Here is a 25,469-nt window from a genome sequence, read left to right on the forward strand (position 1 = left end):
ATTTTCCTTCTTCTAGGTCTAGGGCTCTAGCTACCCACCACCTACCAGATGACCTCATCTGAGAAGGGAGCCCAGAGCTAGGAGGAGAGATGGAGATTTTGAGTCAGAGGAGAGGTGAGAGCCCTGGGCGAGCTAGCCAGGGGATGGAAACTTGGAAGAAGAGCGGAGTTCAGGGGATGAGGAAGCACAGGGCTTGGTACCAAGGTCAGGACTTGGGGGAGTGGAAGAGGTCTCATGATGTGGAGGAAAGATTCTCATGGTCCTCTCTAGACTTCTGCATCCTTTTCCAACACTTAATCCCACATTTTAGATTCCACACAATAAATCTCCAATCACAAGACTATAGGGTGACTCATGGTCTGTTCTCATAAAGGATGAGGGGCAGTGGGGGGGGGGGAGGCAGGCAGAAAGGGCCCTCTGCCCCATTCCTAGGCCCATTCCAGGCAGGCTGGGCTCCATCATGACTGAGTCCACAGCTGTGGTTGGGTCCCAGAGTTAGGTCCCTCCCGCCCTCACCTCAGCTCCATCCTGACCAGTCCCCCAGACTAACTCCCCTGGCTTCAGGTCCAGCTGGCAGCATCTCTCCCCCCTCCTCTCCCCCATCCTGTGTTCCCAAGCTCCTGCAGAACTGAGGGAGCTTTGGGGCGTGGAACGTCTCCTCAGCTGTCGGACACAAGGAGTTTGGCTGGGCGAGTTCTCACCCCTGCCTCCATCCCACCCCACTTTGTTAGAAGGAAGCCTCTGTGAGGATGGGTGTTGAGAGGGGGCATGATCCAGAATGACTGTCGAGGGAAAAGAAAACGCCTTTCTGTCCTAGTTCTCTGCACGATGGGAAGTCAGTCCCAGGATCTGGGCCCTCCTCGGAGCCTGGACGACTGGGACGGGGCAGTGGCTGGACCCAGACCTGGCCCCTCCAGGTCCAGTCTCTGAGCTGCTTGAAAGGCTGACCACAGATGGCTGTCCCATGGGGCCCCTTACCTGGCCCAGATGCCAGCAGGTGGGAGCAGTGTCTGAATAAAGGATGTCTGATAGCAGTAGAGGCAGAGGAGATGGCCCCCAGAGAAGCAGCCCACCATCACGCAGAGGGCGTTGAAGCCCAGGTGGCTGATGGGGAAGTGACAGGCCCACCAGGTGCAGAGGCCCAGGAACAGCAAGTAGTAGGTGCTGGAGAAGGCAGAGGGCAGAGTGATGCCTGCAGAAAGACAAGAGATTCCCCCAGACCTGTTGCAGCAGCAGGAGGGAGATAGGAAAACACGGGAGGCATCTCATGGGCATTCAGGATCTCTTTGGGCATCTCTGAGAGGAGGGAGAGACCTTTGTGGCCACCCAGCTCAACTCATAGAGGTTTCCTCCAAAATGGAAGTCTGGGGTCTCTCCCATCTCTCCCCTCTGCCTTCCTTAGAAGGGATCTAAGACATCACGGGCAGTTAGTGCCAGAAGGGCCCTCAGGAATCATCTAGTCCAATACTTTCATTGTACCAAAGGAGAAACTGAGTTTTGGATTAGGGGCAGGGACTGGTCTAAGGTTATTGAGGTGGTCAGTGGTTGGGTTGGGCTGTGAATCAGATCTCCTGACTCCCAAGCCCATGATTTTCCCACCTGTAGTCTCTCCTACTGGCACTTCATCTTGGCTCGATCTATAAGGGCACACAAGTGGTGATCTCCAAGTGTGGCTTAGGTAGGGTGGTGGGAAACCACTTGCTAGAGACCTCAAATTCCAGCCCTGTTCTTTAGGGTTGGGTTAGGGGCTGAAGGACACAGCCTTCAAAGACATTCACTTTTGAGCCAATGCCTGGGTGGGAAATGTACTGTCTTAGTTAGGCATAGCTCAGTCCAGGTCTTCAGAGTCTGTGTCTGGAGTGGGTACCTGCCAATGCCAGCAATACAATGGCCAGGGTGTTTCCTGTCGCTTTCAGCAGCCAGTGGACAGTGACCCTGAGCTTCACAGCCAATCGAGATGCCCGGTTTGAGGCCTCCTCTGGAACTCCTTGTGGCCAAAACTGATGGTTGGCATTGGCCTCCCTCTCATCATTGTCCTGAATTCAAGAGAGGGAAAGGGAAAGGAAGAAGGGAAGGAGAAAGGGAAGGAGGAAAGGAGGAAGGAGAAAGGGAAGGAGGAAAGGGAAGGGAAGGGAAGGGAAGGGAAGGGAAGGGAAGGGAAGGGAAGGGAAGGGAAGGGAAGGGAAGGGAAGGGAAGGGAAGGGAAGGGAAGGGAAAGGAAGGAGTGAAGAAGGGAGAAAAAGGGAGGGAGAAAAGTCATTAGATCATTCGTTTTAGGGTATTAAATAAAAAACAAACCTTGGAGATCATCTGGTTCAGTTTGACCCCCTTCATTTTTACAGATGAGACCCAGAAAGAGGAAGGGACAGAAGTATTGCAGAAAGGTAAGAATTCAAACCCACATCCTCTGACTTTTGCACCATTTTACTCTCTATCAGCTGGAGCTCCCTTAATTCCCACATCCCTTCTGAGGGGCTCAGGCTCCTCTTCCTATATAAGGTTCTTCTCCCACTGGTACCTATTTGCTCAAGGCTGGCATCTGGGGATGGAGGGAGTGCAGAGAGGCTGCTAGGAGGGGTCCTGGGAGTGCTGCTAATCTTAAATCACCCAGTTCTTCCCAAAATAACAAACCCAGATGGCTGCCTGCTCCCTCTTGCATTTTCAGACTGTGTGTGGGACACCCTGATCTTTCCTAAACAGGAGCTACCTTTCCTGTCCTGGAGGGCCAGGCAACTGAGTTGGTTATGAAGGTGATGAATAAGAGACACCCATTTTGCTCAGCCCATCTCTAAAGCAGAGACACTTTCCATTTGGCTTTGGAGAAAACACACCATGAGGGGGAAAACATCTGCTCAGGACCAAGATGGGTCACAGGGGCTGAATTTTGTTCTCTCCTGGCACACTGGTGCCTTGGGCAATCTGACCCTTGTCAGATGCTCATTAGAAGTATTTAAAATATTTTAAATCTTTTTTTTTCAATTATCAAGCACTTTTTCTCTCTCTTTCACATTCATCCCCATCTGCCATGTGGGGGGAGGCGGGAGAAAAACCAAGTCCTTTTTATAAAAATTATGCCGAGTCTAACAAAACAATTGTCCAGGTCCAAAAATGTGTCTTATTCAACATCTTGAATCCATCACTTCTCAGCTAGGAAGTAGACAGTATTGTTCACTGGTCCCTGGGAATTGTGACTCATTATTGCATTGTTCGACCCCAACCCAATGAGCGACACACAAAGAAGAACAGATCAGGAATCCTTTCTCTAGCGAACAGGGTCAAGCATTATAATAAGAAAACTCTGACAAACATACTAATATATTCTCTATAGTTTTAAACCCTTAACTTTTGTCTTAGAATCAGTACTAAGTATTGGTTCCAAGGCAGAAGAGCAGTAAGGGCTATGCAATTGGGATTAAGTGACTTGTCCAGGGTCACATAGCTAGAATGAATTTGAGGTAAAATTTGAATCCAGGTCTTCCTGACTCCAGACCTGGCACTCTATTCACTGTGTTACTTAATTACCCCCCCCCCATTCATCCATTTCAGAAAGAAGGTAACAGAAACCCACTGAGTTCAGTGATTTCACTAACTTGGGTCACCCAGGGGGAAAGCTTCGGAGGTGGGATTTAAACCTCTGACAAGAGACATTGTATGATACTGACTATTCAACTGACTTAGAGTATGGTAAGTAGAGTCAAGAATGCAGCAAACAGAACTTTAGAAACATGTCCCTTCCCTCCCCCTTCCTAGAGATGATAAGCATTTTGATCTGAATTATCCATATATTACCATGCAAAACATATTTCCATAGTGTTCATTTTTGCCCAAGAATACTCATATAAAATCCAAACCCCCAAATAAAAACCTAAATAAACTAAAGTGAAAGACAGTCTGCTTTTTGATTTGCATCTGACTCCAACAGTTCTTTGTTTGGAGGTACATTGCCTTTGTCATAAGTCCTTCAGAATTGCTCCAGATCATTGTATTGCTGAGAGTCTTTCACAGTTGATCGTTCCACAGTATTGCTGTTACTGTATACAGTGTTCTCCTGGTTCTGCTTATTTCACTCTGCATCAGTTCATGGAAGTCTTTCCAGCTCTTTCTGAAACCCTCTGGTTCATCATTCCTGATAGCACAAGAGTATTCCATCCCCATCCTATAACACAATTTGTTCAGCCATTCCCCAGTTGAGGGACACACTCTCAGTTTTGAATTCTTTGCCACCACTGTTGTTTTGTTTTCATTTAAAATGCCTTCAATAAAATGTTTGCTCTCTATGGAAGACTTTTGATGAATGGAGCAGGAAGAAAAGGCCAGGAGTCCTATTGAATTCACTAAGACCTATGTGCTAAGGATCAGGATTCGTAGTATAAGAAGAAACTCTCTAGGACCCTGGGGTTTCTGAGGCAGAGAGACCACTGAGGTCTGTGTGCTTGTGAATGGGAAGGACATTATGCTAATAGAGAATTTTTTTAAACCTTTATCTTTACTCTTAGAATCAGTACTGTACATTGATTCCAAGACAAGAGCAGTAAGGGCTGGTAAAGGGTAAAGTGGCTTGCCCAGCTGGGAAGTGTCTGAGGTCACATTTGAACCCAGGACCTCCCATCTCTAAGGCTGACTCTCAATCCAACTGTCAACAGAAGGTCATTTTTAAAAAGAAAAAGGTCTATTTCACCCAAAAGAATGAGAAATGGTATGTATTGAAAGGGGAAGAGTTTGGGGAGACAGGGATTTAAATCAGGGATTTAAGGCTCGAAGGGATCTTAGAGGTTACCTAATTCAACCCCATCATTTTAGAAATGAGGAAACCCAGTATTACAGAGCAGGGCGCAGGGTGGATGACTTGCTTGAGGTCACCCAGGCAGTAAGTAGCTGTTCTAGACCCATATTCCAGGCTTCTTCTTCCAAATCTAACACTTTTAAAATTGTACCCTGATGGACAATGCTTCTGACATTAAACCAGGATGATCACACCAACGCCTCTGACCATGCCAGGAGGCAAGAAAGGGGTGAGGAAGGACCTGGGGAAAACTGTTGGTGGTTGATGTGGGGAGAACAGGCAGGGAGCCTGTCTGGAGGATGCCAGCCTTTCCCTAGAGTGCCCAGACTGGCTGGTAGAAGGGATTCAAGGAGAAGGGGAGGAGGGCTGGGAACAAAGGAGAAGCCATCACATGGGAGGTTGCCTCGTGCCAACATTCCCACCCACCCCCTGGCCCAGGCACTGGGAAATCCCACTGAGAGGTCTGCCATGGAATAATATGACATTTGGGAGCAGGGGTAGGGCTGATACAGAGTCTGTTTGATGGGAAAGGCAGGTGCTTGGAAAATGGATTTGCTCACTCCAAGCTCACCCACGGGCTGGGCCATGGCCAGCTTCAGCTCCCTCTCCTAACATGGCCCTTCTGACATCTGCAAAGTTTCCAGCAAGGAACTTGGGATGCTAACTATTGCCTCAGAGCTCCTACAAGCACATTCTGTTCTTAGTTCAGGTGTGAGTGTGTATACATGGCTATATCTGAATGCACATCCATGACTGTATGCGTGTAGGATGCCTGTAACTATTTGGGCATATGTGGTTTTGGGTCTGTGTGGGGTTGCCTCTAAAAGTGGATCTACCTTTCTGCATGCCCAAGAGTATGTGTTGGGGCAGTGGATAGAGAGCCAGGTCTAGAGATGGGAGGTCCTGGGTTCAAATCTGCCCTCAGACACTTCCTAGCTGTGTGACCCTGGGCAAGTCCCTTAACTCCCATTGCCTAACCCTTACTGCTCTTCTGTCTTGGAACCAATACTCATTACTGATTACAAGATAGAGGGTAGGGGGCTTAAAAAGAGTGTGTGTTGGGTGTTGGACTCAATGGTCTTTACAATCCCTTCTCACTCAGATCCTAAGTCTTCTTCCCCCCACCTCAGCCTGGATTTCTTTTTTTTTCTTTTTTAAACCCTTACCTTCCATCTTGGAATTGACTCCAAGGCAGAAGAATGGTAAGGGCTGGGCAATGGGGGTTAAGTGACTTGCCCAGGGTCACAAAGCTGGGAAGTGTCTGAGGCCAAATTTGAACCTAGGACCTCCCATCTCTAGGCCTGGTTCTCAATCCACTGGACTACCCAGTTGCCCCCTCAGCCTGGATTTTTGATAATCCTTTTCACATGAATAAGATTTTATATTTTTACAAGATATATCATAGCAAAAAAAAATAGGACAATTAAAAAAAACCTGGAAAGACTTCTATGAACAGATACAAAGTGAAGTGAGCAGAACCAAGAAAACAATGTATACAATAACAGCAATATTGTATGATGATCAACTTTGAAAGACTTCATTATTCTCAGCAATATAATGATCCAAGACAATTCTAAAGGACTCATGCTGAAAAATGCTATCAACTTGCTGCAACAGAACAAGTGGATGGAATCTAAATGCAGATCAATGCAAACTTTTAAGAAAATGTCTTTCTTTCTTTTTGTGTTTTCTTTTGCAACATGACCAATATGGAAATGTTTTGCACGATGGCACATATATATCATCTATATCAAACTGCTTGATTTCTCTAGGAGGAGGGAGGGAGGGAATTGGGAACTCAAAATTTTTTTAAACAAATGTTAAAAATTATTTTGACACATAAGTAGAAAAAATAAAATTTTAAAAATTTAAAGGTATATCATAGGACCATAAGATTTAAAGCTTAGAGGCTACTGAGGACAACCACTTTGTTTTACAGATGAAGAGACTGAGGCATAAAGAATCCAAATGATTTGCCCAAGATCATACAGCTGCCTGAGGCAGGATTCAAATTGAGGTCCCTCTGTTATCTCATTTCAACTTTAGCAAACACTGGTTACTATATCAAGGCTCTGTGCTCAGGGCAAGGGATACCCAAGCTACACTTAAAGTTCTAGTCTGGTAGTAGGAACGGGGACTATAATCCCAGACGCCCATAAATAATAAGGAAAATGTGATGAGCACAGAGAATAAGAACAGGCAAGTCACTTAACCCTGTCAAATGAGCTGGAAAAGGAAATGGCAAACCACTCCAGGATCCTTGCTGAGAAAACCCCAAATGGGGTCACAGAGAGTCAGACATGACTGAAAACAATTGAATGGCATCAATAAAAGTGATTTGAGTGACTGAAGAAAGGAGGGCTTGTTTCTGGCTTCCAGGACAAGGATTAGAGTAGATTTCATGAATGGGGCGGTAACCAAGGTAAGCCTTGAAGGGAAAGGTTCCATAAAGTAGGCAAGATCCATATTATTATTCTCATTTGAGCAAAATGAGGTCCTGTAGGTTGAAATCACTTGGCCAAGGTCACTCGGCTAGTTAGTAACAGAGTGGTCCTGGACCACCATTTGCTGACTCTGCTCTGGTGTCCTAACCATCATACCACAAGAGCCCAGGACTGAGAGCCTGGGAAATATAATATTTCCTCTGTTAACTCATACCTCAGGATTCATTCTTGCCCTCCGGGGGGGGGGGGGGAGGATGTCCCTAAACAACAAGATCTATAAGGTGCTTTCCTGGGCTTTCAATGCTTCCTCTCCCCAAAAAAATTCTTCAAAAGAAAATTCACCACTTAAACCAGACCGACATGTTTTTCCCTTACCCTCCCCAACTCTCCATTCTCAGTCTTCCCCAATGGTCTTGAGCCTCTAAGGAGGAATTTTCTGGAACTTCAGTTTTACGCTGGAATTTGGGGGGCCAGAGATGCTGGAGAGACAGTGAAGAGGTATGAGGGAGCTGACTGCGCCTCAAGGGGAGGGTCTCACCACTCACTTTCCCAGGACCTGGCCTTCAGCCAATGACCTCCAACCCCCTGCGTGATGTGTGCAGTATGTCAGAGCCTTCCTGGAATGTCCCAGGCTGCTCCAGGAAACCCCGGCTCAGCTAATGAGAAAACCAGAGGCCTGAAGACTTGGCAAGTAGAGCCTCCACCACCCACCCACCCACCCTAAGCTAAAAGAGTTCAAGGAGAAAGCTAGTGTCTCGTATAGAGTAAGAGCTTAATAAATGTCCAACTGAGAAGAGTGGTTGGAGGGCCAAGGGAGAGATGGGAAGGAAATCTGGCAGACTGAGGAAACAGAAGCTTGGAAAGTCACTCAGCAAGTGATAGGGGATCTGGGCCGAAACCCCAGTGTCCAAAGGAGGGAGCAGGCCCAAGTCTGGCTTTAGGACGCCTCTGGGGGCTCCAGGTCTGGCAGGCAGCAGGCATGTGTTTGTTACTTTGGAGGAAAGGAAATATTTGATCAAGGCCCTTGTAGCATCTCTTGGGAATCAGCCTGGGTCTGGCCAATGGGCTGGGATAGACTGGAGGGCGTCCAGAGAAGGCAACCAGGATGGCAAAGGGCTAAGGAGGGTGGGCATGAAGAAGCTGGGGAAGTTTGACCTGCAACAAGAGAGGTTCTGAGAGCTGCCACATGGAAGAGGGTTTAGGCTTGCCCTACCTGGGCCCACAGGGCAGAATTTAGGCTGGATGACAGGAAAACTTTCCTACAAATTAGAGCCATCTCAGGATGCTTCCATGTATCTCATTCCGTCACTCTGCTCCATAGTTGACAAAATGGAGGTCATGGGTTCCCTCTCACAAAGTCTTTGTTTTTTTTTTTTAAACCTTATCTGTCATCTTAGAATCAATAATATTATTGATTCCAGGCAGAAGAGTGGTAAGGGGTGGGCAATGGGGGTTAAGTGACTTGGCCAGGGTCCCCCAGCTAGGAAGTGTCTGAGGTCAGATTTGAACCCAGGACCTCCCATCTCCAGACCTAGCTCTCTGCCCCCTATTCATCCTCCCAGAAGCCCCATGTATCATCCATTGATTTTGATGTGTTCTCATTGGAACATCCTCACTGCTGAGAGCAAAAACCCAGGCAGTGAGAGGGAAGGGGAGTCCTTGTGCTGGGAGACAGACACGACCCCAGCAGGGCTCTGGCTCCTCGATGACTTGGCTGGGAGTCAGAAGACAGATTCCTTCTTTCCATTCTCTGCCACTAAATTTCCTTGGCACAAGCTTTCGCTTCTGACCCTATTTCCTCATCTTTTAAGTGGAAATAAACAATCCCTCAGCTGTTAGCAGGCCTGTTGGGAAAAGCACGCGTCAGAATGAATGGCAAACTGTCTTTCCTCAACCTCTAATTCTCAGACCTCCTTTCAAGGCCAGCAACCCAAGGCCAGCTCCTCCAAGAAGCCTTCTCTGATTTGCTTCTACTCCCATCCCTGTCCCTTTGAAACAATTTCATCCCCCTTTTTGACCTCCCATAGGATCTTAGGATTCTGATCTAGAGGGGACTCCAGCCCACCCCTGTGATTTTCTGGGAAAATGAGGTTTTACAGGACATGGGATCACAGATGTAGACTGGAAGAGACATCAGAGACCATTTTACATATAAGGAAACTGAGGCTTGCAGAGGTTCATAGGCAGGGCCATACAGTAAGTGTCTGAGGCCAGATCTGAACTCATCTTCGGATTCAGTCCTGGCACTCTCTGCACGTTGCCACTTAGCTGCTCCACACAGTGCTACTCCAAAGTGATTATTATGAATATCTTGATGGGTGGGCGGCAGGGAGCTCAAAGACGTGTAAAACCCTAAAATTTAAAGCTGGAGAGCCTGAGATCATCTAATCTAGCCCCCTCACCCTTGAGATAAGGAAGCTGAGGCCCCCCCAGTATAACTCAGTGAAAGTCAATGGGATTTGAACCCTTGTCCTCTCATTCTCTCTGCTTCTCCTTGTCATCCTCAGATCATGGGGAACTGGCTGACTACGGGGATGCTGGGCAATCTCCAACAGAGAGAGCTCTGTAACTCTCCCTTGGAGCACTGGGTCAGTGGGACCTCTGCCCCAGGCTTTCTATTGGCTCCAAAGCTTTGGAGACACTTCTTTCTAATTCTCTCTCCCCAGTTCAGACAAATGGAGTGGGTGCTGAGCTGGCCAATCCCAGCCCACAGTGGGGCTTCGGAGATGGAACCCCCTCTGGGGGCACAAACCCTAGAGATGTCCTCATCCTTTTATCCCTCTCTCTCCTCTTCTCCTCCCAGGCAGGGCTGAATGGAGCAGGGGAGAAGGAATCGGGAGATCCTTGAACCCTTCAAATCTCCAGCCCCCATGGCTTTGGCAGCCTGGCCCAGGCCAGCCAGGCTTCCTATAATATAAGCTCTGTTCCTTGGTATGTTTGTTGCCTGTCAAACTGGTAACCAGGAGGAGGAGGAAACCTGCTCCTTGGCCCTCTGAGTCATTTTTATGAGGCATGCAGAGAAAGATGGGAGGGAGGGAGAGGGAGAGACAGAGACAGAGACAGAGAGACTGAGACAGAAACAGAGATAGAGAAGCAGAGAGACCGAGACAGAGAGAGACAGAGAGAGGGAAAGAGAAAAAGAGAGAGGGAGGGAGGAGAGAGAGACAGACAGACAGACAGACAGAAAGAGAGAGAGAGAGAGACAGAAAGAGAGAGAGAGAGAGAGAGAGAGAGAGAGAGAGAGAGAGAGAGAGAGAGAGAGAGAGAGAGAGAGAGAGAGAGAGAGAGAGAGAGAGAGAGAGAGAGAAAGAGACGGAGAGACAGTCAGAGACAGGGAGAGAGAGAGAAAGAGACGGAGAGACAAGGGAAAAAGACAGAGAAAAAAGGGAGAAGGGGAAAGAGAGAGGAGAGAAAGAGGGAGGGAATGGGGAGGGAGGGAGAAAGAGACAAGACAGACAGAGAAAGAGACAGACAGACAGAGACAGACAGAAAGAGACAGCAAGACAGAGATAGAGAGAAAGAGAAACAGAGAGACCAAGACAAAGAGAAAAAGAGAGAGGAAGGGAATGGGGAGGGAGGGAGGAAGAGAGAGAGAGAGAGAGAGAGAGAGAGAGAGAGAGAGAGAGAGAGAGAGAGAGAGAGAGAGAGAGAGAGAGAGAGAGAGGAGAGACAGTCAGAGACAGGGAGAGAGAGAGAAAGAGACGGAGAGACAAGGGAAAAAGACAGAGAAAAAAGGGAGAAGGGGAAAGAGAGAGGAGAGAAAGAGGGAGGGAATGGGGAGGGAGGGAGAAAGAGACAAGACAGACAGAGAAAGAGACAGACAGACAGAGACAGACAGAAAGAGACAGCAAGACAGAGATAGAGAGAAAGAGAAACAGAGAGACCAAGACAAAGAGAAAAAGAGAGAGGAAGGGAATGGGGAGGGAGGGAGGAAGAGAGAGAGAGAGAGAGAGAGAGAGAGAGAGAGAGAGAGAGAGAGAGAGAGAGAGAGAGAGAGAGAGAGAGAGAGAGAGAGAGAGAGAGAGAGAGCTGGAGTGTGTGTGTGTGTGTGTGTGTGTGTGTGTGTGTGTGTGTGTGTGTGTGGTTAGTTAAGGGGGTAGTCTGGGATAGAGGAAGGTAGGCAATAAACTCAAAAAAGCCTGTCTTAGGGTTAGAGGGGCTGGTGGGGCAGCAGCCCACCCTCAGTTCTCCATTTTAGCAGGACCATATGGCCCCTGGGATCCTCCAGTGCCCAGACTAGGGTTTCTGGGATCACTCAGAGGGGTGGGGTGGGCAAAATGTGGGTGGTGCTGGCAAGCGGGCATAAAAGGAAAAAAAGCTCAGGGTTATGAGGGAAGCTTCCAGGCTCTGGCTTGGGAAGGAAAGAGAGCTGGGATTATTTTTACCTCCTCTCATCTCCCAACCCTATCCTTCCCTTCATCCCTCTACTCCCCAAGGAAGGGGTCATACAGACTAATACACTGTTAAGGGCAGAAAGAGAGCTGGGAAATCATCTAGTCCAACACCCTCATTTTATTTTATTTTGTTTTGTTTAATCCCTCACCTTCCACCTTGGAATCAATACTATGTTTTGGTTCCAAGGCAAAAGAGAAGAGCTAAGTGATGGAGTTTAGGTGACTTTCCCAGGGTCCCAGTAGAAAGTGTGAGGTCAAATTTGAACCCAAGACCTCCCATCTCTAGGCCTGGCTCTCAATCCACTGAGCCACCCAGCTGCCCCCTAACACTCTCATTTTAAAGATGAGGAAACTGAGGCAAAATAGCTCACCTAGCATTGTGCAGCCAGTAAGTGTTTGAGGTAGGCTTTAAACCCAAGTCTTTCTGGCTCTAAGTCTAGTGCCTCAACTCTCTCTCTCATAGTCCAAGTCATAAAACCTCTTGTAGTCCAACTCCCCTCATTTTACAGATGAAGAAACTGTTTAAATGAATTGACCAGGGTCACACAGCTAAATAAGTGGCAGAAGTACAATTCTAGCCAAAACCTTCCTGACTCCAAGTTCAGCATTCCAGACTCTCCAACAGGCTGCCTCTCCTAATGTAGCCATCCCAGCCCCCCCATGTCCCCCCCAATGAATAGATAAGAAAACAGAGGCTCAGAGAAGTTAACTTGTTCAGGGTCTCCTAGGAAAGGCAGAACCCATGTCTACTGATTCCACCCCAATTCTTTCCAATAATAATGATGGCGATAATAATAGCAACAATGATTATAATTATATTTCCAGTTTATAGGGCACTTGTTTTGTGAAAGTGTGCTTCACAACAAGCTTGTGAAATAATACAGATCTTCCTTTCACAAATGAGGAAACTGAGGCATATGTCTCTGAGAGGCAGCCCGCTTTGGGGGTATCCTAGGGAGGACAGCTCATGGCAGGGGGCAGTCTTACTCGTTTGGGCAAGGTCTCCTTCTGTCACTTTTATCAGAAAGAGGAGAAGAATGTTGGGGGGAGTAGGAAGAAGGAAGAACGCCTAGAAAGTATTGAATTAGAGGAGGAAGAAGCAGTCAGTGGTCAGTGTGTGGCCTTTCTGCCATTTATTGTTATTTTTTTTAACCCTTTGTCTTCTGTCTTAGAATCAGTACTGTGTATTGGTTCAAAGGCAGAAGAATGGTAAGGGCTAGGCAATGGGGGTGAAGTGACTTGCCCAGGGTCACCCAGCTAGGAAGTGTCCAAGGCTAGATTTGAACCCAAGATTTCCCATCTTTAGTCCTGCCTCTCTGGTTACAGCTGTCCCCTGTTCATTGTTATTTCTACAGAGGATGCTATCTTAACTTGAGCAGCCGCTCTGGTGTGAGACACAGCATGGACTGACTCAGAGTTGAGGGGCAGAATTTATCGCTTAGACTTAGGGGCTAGGGTGCAAGCTTAGGCCAAGTTAATGGAGGACTAAGACTCTGGTGAAGGAGACAGGTGGGACTCCAGGGAAGACCTTTTTACAGGCTCTTTCCTTGTAGGTGGACCCCCTGACCTATCCCAGCCAGAATCTCCCTCTCCAGAGCAAGAGGTAGCTGCTGGGGCAAACCCCAGTTGGCTAGCCACTCTGAGCCTGTTTCGAGCCAATGGGCCTCCATCATGAAGGAGCTGGCTCTTGGCACCAAGGGAAGAGTCCATGCCCAGGGCCACGGGGATGAGTCATGGCAGTGGTTGACTTTTCCTTCATGTGGTTTTCAGGGAGGGCTGCTTTTTGGGTGGGGCATGAGAGGAAGGTGGAGGCCACGCAGGGACACTCTCATGAGCTGGACCGTGAGACTGTCCATCGCCCCTCCCTCCTGGGCACGGACGAAGATCAAGGGAATGGTGTAAATAACAGAGGAGGACAATTGGGGGATTAGGGAAGAGATACTGGGAGTACAAGTCTGGGAAGGGGAAGGTTGTAGGCATTGGGTCCTCACTGCTATCCAGCCCCAGGAATATTGGGATGAGAGAATCCCAGGTCATCCCAGGGACATTGGGAGGCTGAAAATGCCTCATCATTCAATAGCAATGGGCTCTCCCTTCTCCATTCTCCTGACCCTCTGCTTAGAGGCTGGCTTTAAAGGCGATGAGCTCCTCAGCACTGGGGATGATGGGTTTGCCCTGAACCATACACACTCTCCAGTCTGGGCCCCTGAGTAATAGACAGCACCCACAGATATGAGGGATGGCTGCTGAGCCACAGTGATTAGGACCCCTGGGGAACAAGGTCATGGTTGTGTCCTGGGTGTCTTGATTGCAGGGAGCACTGCCTCTTCTACCGTTCAGACTCCCAGGCTTCAAAACTTTCCAATGGTTCTAGAATCTTGGGTTCAAGAGAGCTTTAGAGTGTCCAATACATGCATGTGTAAGTCAGTGCTTGGACTCCTCTAGACCCCTATCCTGTAAGGATCTAGAACCTTCCTTTGTCATATCTATAGAACCCAACACAAAACCATTTCATCTATTCAAGTGAACCCGGAGTGCTAGATAATCTAGATTCATTCAAACTCTGGAACCTTCAACCCATGCTTGTCCAACCTAGCACCCAAGAAGTCTAGCTACCCCCTTGAAGTTCTAAAACAACCAAAAGCTCCAGCCTTCTAGACCCTATCCCTTGCAGCCTATAGCATCCTCTGCCTTCCCAATAGACATTCCAGAACCCAAGCCAGGAGCCCCAACTCACCTGCTCCTGTGGCTCTGGGACCATTGAGCGCCGGGCTCGTCGGGCTTTCTTCACAAGGCGGTTATAGAGGCCCAAGCAGATGGAGGAGACAACAAGGATGCCCAGGTCTGGAGCCACTAAGCGAAGGGTGTTGGGGATGTCATCCAGGTTCAGCCTGTAGGGGTTTGAAGTATGTCAGGCTGGGTAACATGCAGTGTCTCAGACAGCGCTCAGATGTGAGGGTTCAAGTCAGGGTCAGGATAGGAATCTTCCTCTGGGCAATGATCAGGAAAGGAGGTGAGCCCAGGAACCACGGCAGCAACCACAGCATAAATGTCTTGTTGTGGTCTAGGCTGCCATTCAGCCTCTCTAGGGGCCAACAGATGTCAGTGTGGATTGGAACCAGAGCTTCCCTAGGAGGAGTCAAGGAAGGTTTCTTGGAGACTTCAAGAATGGGCAGCGTTGTGAGCGGGAGATATCTTGCCCTAAGGCATTGGGTAGGGAGGAATGTCCTTGTGGGAACAGGACAGGCACAGAGCATTCTCTTACCTGGTGACCCCAACATGACGGGCCAGAGTCTCCCAGGAACTGCCTACAAGAGAATACACAGAGGCCAAGGTTATTTGGATGTGTTTTTTTGTTCTTCCCTAGCAGGGACACCAATCATCCTGATTTCCTTTTCTCTCCAAGTTCCCTCCCCACCTCCAGATCTCTGGCTGAGGATTATCATCATGGCACCTGGAAGAAACCTTAGAACACAAAATGTTAGGACTGGGTGAGTCCGTAAATCATGGAATGTCAGAGCTAGGAGGGGCCTTAGAACAGGGAATGGTCCCTCCCAGCTTTGAAATCTCCTGTTCTAAAATCTCTCCCAGTCCTGACATTTTGTGTTCTGAGGTCCCTCCTAGCTCTAACAGCCCATGTACTAGACTCTCTCAAACTTGACGTTTTGTGTTCTAAGGTCCCTTTCCAGCTCTGACATCCCAAGTTCTAAGATCTCTCCCATTCCCAACATTTTGTGTTCTAAGGTCCCTCCTAGCTCTAACATCCCATGTACTAGACTCTCTCAAACTTGACGTTTTGTGTTCTAAGGTCCCTCCTAGCTCTAACATCCCATGTATTAGACACTCTCAAACCTGACGTTTTGTGTTCTAAGGTCCCTCATAGCTCTGACATCCCAAGTTCTAAGGTTTTTTCCCCCAGTCCTGACATTTTGTGTTCTAAGATCCCTTCCCAGCTCTGACATCTCACGCTCTAAGATTTTTCCCATTCCTGACATTTTGTGTTCTAAGGTCCCTCCCAACTCTAACATCCCATGTTCTAATGTCTTTCCCAGTCCCGACATTTTGGGTTCTAAGGTCTCTCACAGCTCTGATATCCTGTGCTCTAAAGTCTTTCCCTGTCCTGGCAGTCCATGTTCTAAGATTCCTTCTAGTTCTATCAATCTTTATTCCAAGATCTCTCCTGCCCAGATGTTCTATGTTCTAAGCTCTCTTCTGGTTCTGACACCTCATGTTCTAAGGTCCCTCCCAGCCTGACATTTTCTGTTCTGTATTTTAACATCCCCTTGTTCGCTGACATTTTATCTTCCAAAGCCTCTCTTAGCCCTCACATTCTGTGTTCTGAAGTCCCTTCCAGCCCTGACATTATATAGTTGAAAGGTCCTCTCCACTCTCACATTCTGGGAACCTCTGGGTAGCAGCCAGCTGAGTCTCCAGGGACCGAATCAATGCCTCTGAGTTGGGGACGATGCCAGAATAGGGCAGCTGGAGAGGTCAGAGGCTATAACAGGACTCCACTTGGGGCTGGGGGATGATTCTCCCCCATGCTCCCTCCCAAGCCCTCTGGTCCTGCATGGGCAGACAGACCCCTGATAGGGTCTTCTCATGACACAGGAATGAGGAGGCCCCCTGGGATGGGCAGGGCAGGAGCAGCAGGGTTATTATTGGAAGCCCTTAGTCCTAGGCACATATGGAGCAGTCATAAATTGTTGCCCTGCTTTCCATGAGGGATCCATATTAGGTTGGAGCCTGTATAGGGATGGGGGTGGAGAGGGAGGGCCAAGGTACCCCAGTGATATGCCAGGAGCAGCTGGGATCTTTTCCTGCCTCTCTGTCTCCTCGAGGCAGGGCGTGGGGGAAGGAGTCAGACAGGCACAGAGGGTTAAGTGCTGGGCCTACAGAAAGGGTACAGAGAGCTGGGGAAAGGAGGAGGGAGGCAGGGAGAGCTGGAGCCAGGGCTTGAGTCTTCACAGAATAAAAATACTTCTCTATTGAGACTACCTCCAAGCAGCCTCTGAGGGGCAGAAGTGACCACCTCAGTGGGCCAGGAGCTGCGGAGGGGGGAGGTAGGTCTCGGTGTCACCTCTGTCTAGGAAGTGCTGGACAAATTTGGAGGTCACTGGGCCTGATCCTTCTTTGCTGCCTCCCTTCCCCCATCTCCCTCCCACCCCAACCTTGTCCAAGAGAATTCCAGAGGTGCAGCAGACCAGATCCTAACTCCTGCAGGCCCAGCCCCACTAAGAACCATTCTGTGGCATAATCAGAGCCCCAGGATTGGCTCTGACCCAGTGGAAAGGTTTTGTCCTAGCCTTGGACCAGTGCAAAAGAATAGGGGGGGAAGCCTGAGCCCCCGACATCTGGGTCTAAAGCATCACTGTATTCTTGAAGCATCCTTATGTCTCCCACCTCCTCAGCCCCAGGGCTCCCAACTCCATCTGGGAAGGGGTGTCTGAGGGCTCCCCCCAGGGGCCAGATTTGGGAGGGGGGAGTCTCTCCCCTACTCCTCCCTCTCCCAAGAGCTGAGCTACTCACAGTTGGTTCCCAGTAGCTCATCCAGGCCAGGCACTGTGTGCAGACAGATCTGAAAGGCAAGGTGGGCAATGAGGAAGAAGATGCTGGTACACAGGAGGGCTCGCAGGAGGTGACCTGTAGAACCTGGAAGACAGTGGGAGGAGACAAGGGGATGGAAGAAAGCCACTGTTATAGCATATGGAGCCCAGCTTGAACGCCAAAGGCTGGGTTTGGCCCTTCTGTACCCCTAAGGCACAAATGCAGGATGGGGCAGCTGTGATTAGATGACTGGGGTTTTTTGGTATTAAATACCCTTATCTTCTGCCTTGGAGTGGATAGTTTGGTTCCAAGGCAGAAGAGCAGTAAGGGCTAGGCAATTTTTAAGTGACTTGCCCAGCTAGGAAGTATCTGAGGCCAGATTTGAACCCAGGTCTGGTTCTCAATCCACTATGCTACCTAGCTGCTCCAATGCATTTATGCATAAAACAAAACCAAAACCAAAAACATTCCGAGGGTTTTAGTGGACTGCATCTTCAATACGGATCAGAAGAATACTGCCAAGGGAAGCGCATCCAAAGGGGATGTCTCAGAGGCTGAGGATTTGAAGAATCAGGCAAAGGAGATGGGGATGTTTAACTTGGAGGAGAGATTTTGGGGGCTGGGAGGAAAGAAGGGGACATGATTTTTGTCTAAGTATTTAAAGGACTGTCACCCAGAGGAAAAAAGGATTCAATCTGTTCTACTTGGCCCTAAAAGAAAAACTCGGAGCCACTGGGGGAAGTTTTCAGAGAGGGAGATTCTGGCTCACTCTAAAGACCGTGATGACTGACAGCCAAAAGGAAATGGGCTTCTTGGCTACCTAGTGAGTTCTTCCCTCACTTCAGACCTTCACGGAGAGGCTGACAAGGAGGACGGTAGAAAGAAGACCCAAGTTCAACACTGGCTGGGGAGCTTTGGACAAATTTGTAACCTCTCTGGATCTCAGGCTCCTCATCTGCAAGTGAGGGGGATTGGACTTAATGACCTCTAGGAACTCTTCCAGCTACAAATCCAGGGTTCAGTGAACCTATGACTCACCCAGCCACGTAACCCTCCCAGGGGAGCAGAGAACACACAAAACACATCATGAATACTTGTGTTTTCCCCCTTGTTAGACCACAAACCCCTCGAAGGCAGGGTCTAGACAGTATCCCTCCTTGTATCTTGTGCACCTTTAGCAGCCACTTATAGAAGAAGCTGAATTAAATTCTTTTTTGTGTGTGGGTGATTTGAAAATTTTTATTTAATTCATTAATTTAGAATCTGAGTTAAATTCCCGTTGAATAAATTAATGAGTCCTGAATCTGTCATTCATTGCCCATGAGCCCTTGGGTAAGGGACTACTCTATGGGTCTCGGCTACCTCGGAGCAAAGCAAGTGGGCTGCCCACTTTTTATGGAACACCAAGTTCTAGAAAGCATTTCTCGTTCGACAGCCCTTTGAGGTTGGCAAGACAAATGTTGTTATCATCATTTTGCTGCTGAGGAAACTGAGTTTCAGAGAGGTAGAGGTGACCTTATTCTAGTCCCCATCTTCTTTTTAACCTCACCTTCCATCTTAGAATCCATTCTGTGTATTGGTTCCAAGGCAGAAGAGCAGTAAAGGCTAGGAAGTGGGGGTTCAGTGACTTGTCCAGGGTCACATAACTGGAAGTGTCTGAAGTCAGGACTTCCCATCTCTAGACCAGGCTCTGAATCCGCTGAGCTAGCCAGCTGCCCCCCAGTTCCCATCTTCTGATACACAAATGTGGTATAGTCTATCCTGGCTTCACTGCCCATCTGGATTTGTGTGAATCATAGATTGGCCATATCATAGCTTTGTACCTGGAAGGGTTTTTAGAGGCCTTCAATTCTAATCCCCCCACTTACAGATGAGGAAACTGAGGCAGAGGCTGTGACTTGAACAAGATCACATCCCTAATTAGCATTTGAGGTACAACTTAAACTCAGGATTTATTCCTGGCTCTCCTTGTCTATAGTCCCCAGAGACAGAAGAATACCGGGTCCAAGGCCTTGGGTTGAGAAAGAGTCCCCAGGACTAACTCGTTTGAGCTGTTATCTCTGTGGACCAGCAGAGGGCACTGCAGCAATGTAGAAAACCAAGTTTGAGTTCACTTCTAGGAATTGGTTCGGTGGGGAGTCCAAATGCCTTGAACCCCTCTTTGTGTTCCTCCAGTATTCGGAGCACCTTTCAATATCCCTCCATCCCCACCTCCTGGCTCTGACATTCCACAGAAGGGCTAGGATTGGGCCAGGTACCATAAAGGATGGAGTGCTGGGCTTGGCACCAGAAATATGGCAGAGATCCTTCCTCCCTACCTTGGGTCACTCGGAGCCTCAGCTTCTTCAGGAAAATGAGGGGATTGGATTCTATGGACCCTACGGTCCCTTCTAGCCCTCAGGGCATAGTCCTGAACACACACACACATGCCCAAATACAAACACCTCCCCCCCCCCCATTCCTAGGAAGGATCATAGAACTATGGAACACTAGAGATGAAAGGTCCCTTAGGCATCATCTAGCCCAATCTTCTCTTTTTACAGAGGTGGAAACTGAGGCCCAGACAGGGAAAGTAGCTTGCCCAAGGTTTCACCATAAGCAGCAGAATCCAGGATGAACCCCAAATTGTTTGATTCTAAATCTGGTGTCCTTTCTAAAGACTTAAATACACTCTAGGATATTGGGGAAACTGAGGACAGTTTTGGATAACAACTGGAGAAACAATCAAGCTAAGCATCCTTGAGGATGCTAGAAAGGCAGTGGGCTCTCATGGGAAAGCACTAGATTTGGAGTTGGAAAATCCTGACCCTGCCCTGTCCTTGATGTTTGACCGGTGGATGTCTCTTCCCCTTCCTGGCTTCTCCTTCATCTGCAAAATGAAGGGATTGGACACCATGGTCTCTTTTGAGTTCAACTCTGATTCCCTTTTCCACTGAGTGCCCACACTCAGGGGCAGGGGCAGGGGAGCTCTCCACAGGTCTAACTCATCCTTTAAAAAACCTTCATTTGAACCTGTCACACCACCCTCAAATGACCATCCTGTCCTTTCTTCCATTTCACGGCCAAACTATGGCCTCCACTTTCTCATATCTCAGCATCTCCATCTGGCTTCAGACCCGACAACTCTTCTGAAACTTTCTCTCAAAGGTTTCCGATAACTCAGAGAGTAGATCAAGACATCTAATTCTTGGGCATGACCACTGGAGAAAATGGTTGTGCATATTTGTTACCAGGGGGTTGTTTTTCTGCTTCTTTTTAAATTGGAAAATAGGAAAATTGGATTTTTGCTTATTGAAAAAATTCATTTAAAATAATTTTTAAATATTATTGAAAACAAAAAAGGTCATCAATGACACTTGGCTATGTGATGTTGGGCAAGTCACTTCACACTGCTTGCCTCAGTTTCCTTATCTGTCGAATGGGTCAGAGAAGAAAATGGCAAACCACTCCAGTATCTTTGCCAAGAAAACACCAAATGAGATGATGAAGAGTCAGACACACTTGAAAAAATGACTAAACGACAACAAAGGTAGCCTAACAATTAGAGCTGGTCGAAAGTGAAATGGAGGGTAGCTAGGTGGTAGAGTGGACAGAGAGCCAGGTCCCAAGACAGGAGGTCCTGGGTTCAAATGTGACCTCAGATATTTCCTAGTTATGTGACCCTGGGCAAGTCACTTAACCCCATTTGCCTAGCCCTTGACCTTCTGTCTTAGAATTGTTACCAAAACAGAAAGTAAAGGGTAGGGGGGAGAGTGGAATGGGCTATCTTAGGAGATGGTGGTCTCTCCTGTTGAAGCAAAAGCTTGTTGTTGGCTATGTTTTGGAGAGGATTGTAATTCAGGTATGTGTTGAATTATAAGACTTTCAACTGTGAGATTCAGTGAAATCCAATATTTACTGAGTTCTTATCCTCTTTGACTTCCCTTTCTCTATTGATGATGATGATGGCAATAACTGTTAACTACCTCTTCTTCCTGGACATACATGAATTCATGAAAGAATAATCACCTTCTCCTCTCTTAGTCCCAACATTGCTCCCATTGTTCCCACCTCTCTGACCATTCTTTTTCAGTGTCCTTTGACCCATCTTCTACCTCTTAAGCATGGATATCCCCAAGATTTTTGTCCTGAATCTTCTTTTTTCCCTTCAGAAATCTCTCCCCTTAGTGATCTCATGAATTGATTCCCCGGGCTTAACTACCATCTTCATGTAGATGACTTCCCAACTCCATGGCCCTAATTTCTCTCTTGAGCTCCAGTCCCAAGTCACCAATTGCCTCCCAGACATCGCCTCCTAGTCATCTCCCATCAGCAGCTCAAGTTCAGCATGTCCAAAACTGAATGTACCTTTTTTTACTTTTACTTTTTTCTCAATTACATGCAAACCAAACATTTTTAACATTTAAAAAACAATTTTGAGTTCAAATCCTTTCCTTCCCTCCCCTCTCCACTCCTTGAGTAGGCAAGCAATTTGATATAGATTATACCTGTGCAGTCGCATGTAACATTTCCATTTTATCCACATTGCAAAAGAAAAGGCAGACCAAAAAAGCCTGATAATAAAGTAAAAAAAAAAAGCTTGAATTTGCATTTAGGCTCCATCAGTTCTTTTTCCAGAGGTAGATAGCATTTTCCATCAGGAGTACTTTGAGATTGTCTTGGATCATTGTTTTACTGTGAATAGCTAAGTCATTCACCGTTGATCATCATATAATATTGCTGTTGCTTGTACAGAGTTCTGGTTCTACTCATTTCACTTTGTGTCAGTTCATGTAAATTCTCATCATGTCTCTCTCATCTTCCTTCCTTCCTTCCTTCCTTCCTTCCTTCCTTCTTTCCTTCCTTCCTTCCTTCCTTTCTCTTTCTTTCTTTCTTTCTTTCTTTCTTTCTTTCTTTCTTTCTTTCTTTCTTTCTTTCTTTCTTTCTTTCTTTCTTTCTTTCTTTCTTTCTTTCTTTCTTTCTTTCTTTCTTTCTTTCTTTCTTTCTTTCTTTCTTTCTTTCTTTCTTTCTTTCTTTCTTTCTTCTTCTTCCTTCCTTCCTTCCTTCCTTCCTTCCTTCCTTCCTTCCTCCTTCCTTCCTTCCTTCCTTCCTTCCTTCCTTCCTTCCTTCCTTCCTTCCTTCCTTCCTTCCTTCCTTCCTTCCTTCCTTCCTTCTTCTTCCCCTTTCCTTCTTAGAATCAATACTGTATATTCGTTCCAAGGCAGAAGAGCCGTAAGGGTTAGGCAATTGTTATTACATGACTTGCCCAGGGTCACACAGCTAGGAAGTGCCTGGATTTGAATCCAGGTCCTCTATCCACTGTGTCACTTAGCTACCTTAAACTTTCCTTCTTCAGATTTCTTTTTCTCTTAGACACCATAACTTCTAAGTCACCCTAAACTTTTCCTTCTTTCTCTCTCCTTGCCCCATCCATCAGTGGCCCAGGCCTGTCAGCTCTGCTGCCATGGTTTCTCTCATCTATCCTCTTTCTCTCCACTCATACCGCCAGTACCCTAGTTGAGCTCCACATCACTCTCACCAGGACCCTTATTGTTTCCCAATTTGTCTCCATTCTTTTCATCTCTTGCCTCTCCAATCATCAGAGTCCTTAAACACAGGCCTGAACACGTCAGCTCCCAATTCACAAAAGGAATTCCCCATTGCTTCTGGGACCAAACACAAGCTTCTCCAGCTGGCGTTTAATACCTTCCACAATCTGGCTCCAGCCCACCTCTTCAGCCTTAGGATATGTTCTTCTTCTTCTTCGCCCACCTTCCTTTTCATACAAGACAAGCGGCTTGTCCCCAGTCTCAGCATCCATCTTCTGCCTCTGCATCTCTGCTCTGGCCATGGCTGTTTTTGTTCACTAGTGTCAGTCATGTCTAACTCTTGGTGCCCCATTTTGGGTTTTCTTGGCAAAGAAACTGGATTTTGCCATTTCCTTCTCCAGTTCATCTTACAGATGAGGAAACTGAGGCAAACAGAATTAAGTGACTTGCCCAGGGTCACACAATCAGTGAGTGTCTGAGTCCAGATTTGAACTCAGGCAGATGAATCTTCCTGACTCCAGCCCTGTGCTAATGTCCCCTTCCTCATTTCTGGCTCCTTCAAGGCTCAGTTCAGGTCCCCCAACTTCTAGGAAGCCTTCCCTGACCTCTGCATTTGAATTAACTCGTATTATACTCCAGAGAATAAACTCCTTAAGGGCAGGGCTAGCCTTTCCCTACTTCTACATACCCACTTAGCACCGTGTCTGGCACAGTGGGCGCTTATTAAATTGAATTCAGCTGTGGTAGCCTGTCCCCCAAGTGAGCAGGAGGCCCCTGTCCTGCCCTGTCAAAGTGTGCCAGCCTGGAAGCCCGGAGGCCCAAGAACGGCCCTCGGGAGGCCAGGGGAAGCTTGGTGCAAAGCCTCCGGACAAGGCCCTCTGTCTGCTTCTCTCTCGCTCTCCCTCCACGTCTCCCCAAGTGTTGTGCTTGGCACCAGGAAGCCTGGTTTCTATATCTGTGCCACACAAAGGCGCGTGCAGTCTCCTACCCGCTCCCAGGGGTTTGCAGGCACCAGTCAGGCCCTTCCCACTGGGACAGCTGGAACGATGCCCAGCCTACATGTGCCTGGATCGCAGCCCTCTCCTCTTTCTTCCCATCCATCTCAAAGAGAGCGCGGGAAGATGCTCCCGGCCCAAACCACAAGCATCAGCCAGAAAAGGCAGCGAGGCAGAGTCAGCTGGCAACGTCCCTGAGTCGGGCTGAACGAGTCGTGTGGGAGACACAGTTAGAAAGTCAAAGCCTCACTGCCTTGGGATTGCCACTTGTCACTCTGTGCCTCAGTTTATCTCTCTGCACAATGGACACACACAAATTCCTGGGCAGAGGTTCCAGAGTGAAGGCTCTGGGAAAGGGAGGACTGCAAGGGTTCGTGGCCTTTTTATTTTTTCCGTTTTTAACTTTAGATCCTGTATTAAAGGAAACAGGGACCTACCCAGCTTCCCTCTTCTCCCAAAGGTATTCTAGCAGGAGCCATCGATATCCTTCCCATCTGCTGGCAGCCTCTATTGAGCCCAGCAGAGTCTGCCACCATGACATCAGAGAGGGCTTACTCTGCAGTCCCCTCAGACCGTGGAAAAGGGGAAGCCCCCAGAGGAAGCAGCTAAGACCTAGCCTGTCCCCCAATTCACCACTGCCCAGCCTACACCAGCACCAAGGAGTTTATTGAGTCGGGGATGACGTGATCAGAGCTCTTTTAGAGCTCTGATCCCTTTAGAGGCTGAATGAAAGATGGACTGGAGCGGGGAAAGATGGACTTGAGGCAGGCAGACCTCCAGTAGCTATTGCAATAGTCCAGCCATGACATAATGGGGGGTCTACACCAGGGGGGTGGCCGTGTCAGAGGAGAGAAGGGTGTCCATTCTGCAGAGAGGCAAACTGAGACACAGAGTGACAAGTGGCAATCCCAAGAAGTGCCAGGCATGGAAGTCAGGAGATGGAGGAACGGTAAGAACTCCAGGCTCCCTGGGGCATAGAGTTTGTGGAGGGAAATCAAGGGTAAGGAGCCTGGGAAGCTAGAAAAGGGAAAAGGGCCTTAAAGAAGTGGGTATTGTGCCAGCCTATCACACAGGTCTTATCCAGACTTATCTAAGACAAACAGAAGGCTCTAGGGAGGTAAGCCTGCATAGCTCGTGCTTCAGGGATGAGGAAGAAGCATCCTTCTAATCCTCCAGTCCTCTTCTCTTCTCCCTTGAGAGGGGATTGATGGGAAATTCCCACTATCCCAGGGGCACAACATCAGAGAGTATCCATGGAGATGGTACAAAGGAGACTCAGAGAAGCTGTGTTTTCACCACCTGGCCTCTTCCTGTATTTCCAGTCTTCTTTTACTTTCATCCCTTCTGAACTCTCTTTGTTGTTCCCCTCGCACTCAGTGCCGTCCAAGCTGGAAACATTTTTACTCCTCGCCTTTACTTCCTGGCTTCCTTCAAGACAGCTCAAATCCCATCCTCTGCAAGAGGTCTTTCTTGTCCTCTCCATCACCAGACTCAGCTGGCTAAACACAAAGTCTCTCTTTGGGGCTGAACTTTGGTTCATAGACTGAAAGAGACCAGAGAGCCTTCTAGTGCAATCTTTCCTTTGACAGATGAGGAAATGACCATCCAAGATGGCAGATGAGACTTTGGATGCGGAGTCAGGAAGTCTTGGGTTCAAATGCCACTTCAAGCATTTATTAGCTGCTTCTGATCTTGGACAAATCACTTAATCCCTGTAAGCCTTAGTTTCTTCAACTGTAAATTGAGGGAGGTGAACGCTATTGGTCCCTCCCATCTCC

At 47.9% G+C, this 25,469-nt stretch overlaps 1 protein-coding gene across 2 annotated transcripts in view; it reads right to left on the reverse strand.

The window, feature by feature from the left end:
• Positions 1 to 25,469, reverse strand: part of PIEZO1 (piezo type mechanosensitive ion channel component 1) — a 179,767-nt gene that overhangs the window by 53,619 nt on the left and 100,679 nt on the right. For both annotated transcript variants that reach the window (XM_007477300.2, XM_007477299.2), the window contains exons 3-7: positions 17,151 to 17,273; positions 14,887 to 14,929; positions 14,359 to 14,512; positions 1,868 to 2,036; positions 979 to 1,192 (exon numbers count right to left, since the gene is read on the reverse strand). In XM_007477300.2, the coding sequence (XP_007477362.1) occupies positions 979 to 1,192; positions 1,868 to 2,036; positions 14,359 to 14,512; positions 14,887 to 14,929; positions 17,151 to 17,273 (703 nt within the window). The remainder of the gene's footprint in view (positions 1 to 978; positions 1,193 to 1,867; positions 2,037 to 14,358; positions 14,513 to 14,886; positions 14,930 to 17,150; positions 17,274 to 25,469) is intronic.

This window comes from Monodelphis domestica, chromosome 1 (assembly GCF_027887165.1).
Source record: "Monodelphis domestica isolate mMonDom1 chromosome 1, mMonDom1.pri, whole genome shotgun sequence".
In the NCBI taxonomy this organism is placed as follows: domain Eukaryota; kingdom Metazoa; phylum Chordata; class Mammalia; order Didelphimorphia; family Didelphidae; genus Monodelphis; species Monodelphis domestica.